Here is a 591-nt window from a genome sequence, read left to right on the forward strand (position 1 = left end):
GAGGCGAGGTACGCCATTCCTCTGGCCACCTGGTACGCAGCAGATACCAGATCCCTCATCTCCACAGTGTCCACTGACGCCTGCCTCGAGCTGCTCCAGTACTCCACGCCAACCGGCCGACGAGCGCGGAGATACTCCCTCAGGTTCCCCTGGGAGGCGTACTCCACCACCACGTACAGAGGGCCTGGGAAACACACAGCTGTAGCATCGGCACAGTATAGGTCACTACCGGTGGACACTAGGGTCGACACACTCACCGTCCTGAGTGCACGCTCCCAGCAGGTTGATGATGTTCTTGTGTTTACCAATCATCTTCATCATCTCCATCTCAGAGATCAGGTCAGACAGGTCCTTCTCTGTGGCGTCGGCTGCACATGACAAGTTCACACAGCATCAGCTTTATGTTCGGTCTGCAGTGGTTTCTGCAGGAAGAACTTTTACCTCAGACGGTCTCTCACCTTTCAGCATCTTCACAGCCACCTTGGTGAGGCGTGTGGGTTTGTTCTTGTCGATCCCCAGGGCCTCAGCCAGAACCACCTGCCCAAAGCAGCATTCTCCCAGAGGCTTCCCCAGAGTCAGCCTGAGGAGACA

General features: G+C 56.5%; 1 protein-coding gene across 1 annotated transcript; it reads right to left on the minus strand.

The window, feature by feature from the left end:
• Positions 1-4: 4 nt before the first annotated feature.
• Positions 5-585, minus strand: LOC109954361 (fibroblast growth factor receptor 1-like; the record flags this gene model as incomplete). Its single annotated transcript, XM_020589719.1, has 3 exons — positions 5-184; positions 258-368; positions 459-585. Coding segments are annotated over 3 exons (418 nt in total), but the record flags the coding sequence as incomplete, so codon positions are not given.
• Positions 586-591: the final 6 nt, after the last annotated feature.

Source organism: Monopterus albus, unplaced genomic scaffold, assembly GCF_001952655.1.
Source record: "Monopterus albus unplaced genomic scaffold, M_albus_1.0 scaffold7208.1, whole genome shotgun sequence".
In the NCBI taxonomy this organism is placed as follows: Eukaryota; Metazoa; Chordata; class Actinopteri; order Synbranchiformes; family Synbranchidae; genus Monopterus; species Monopterus albus.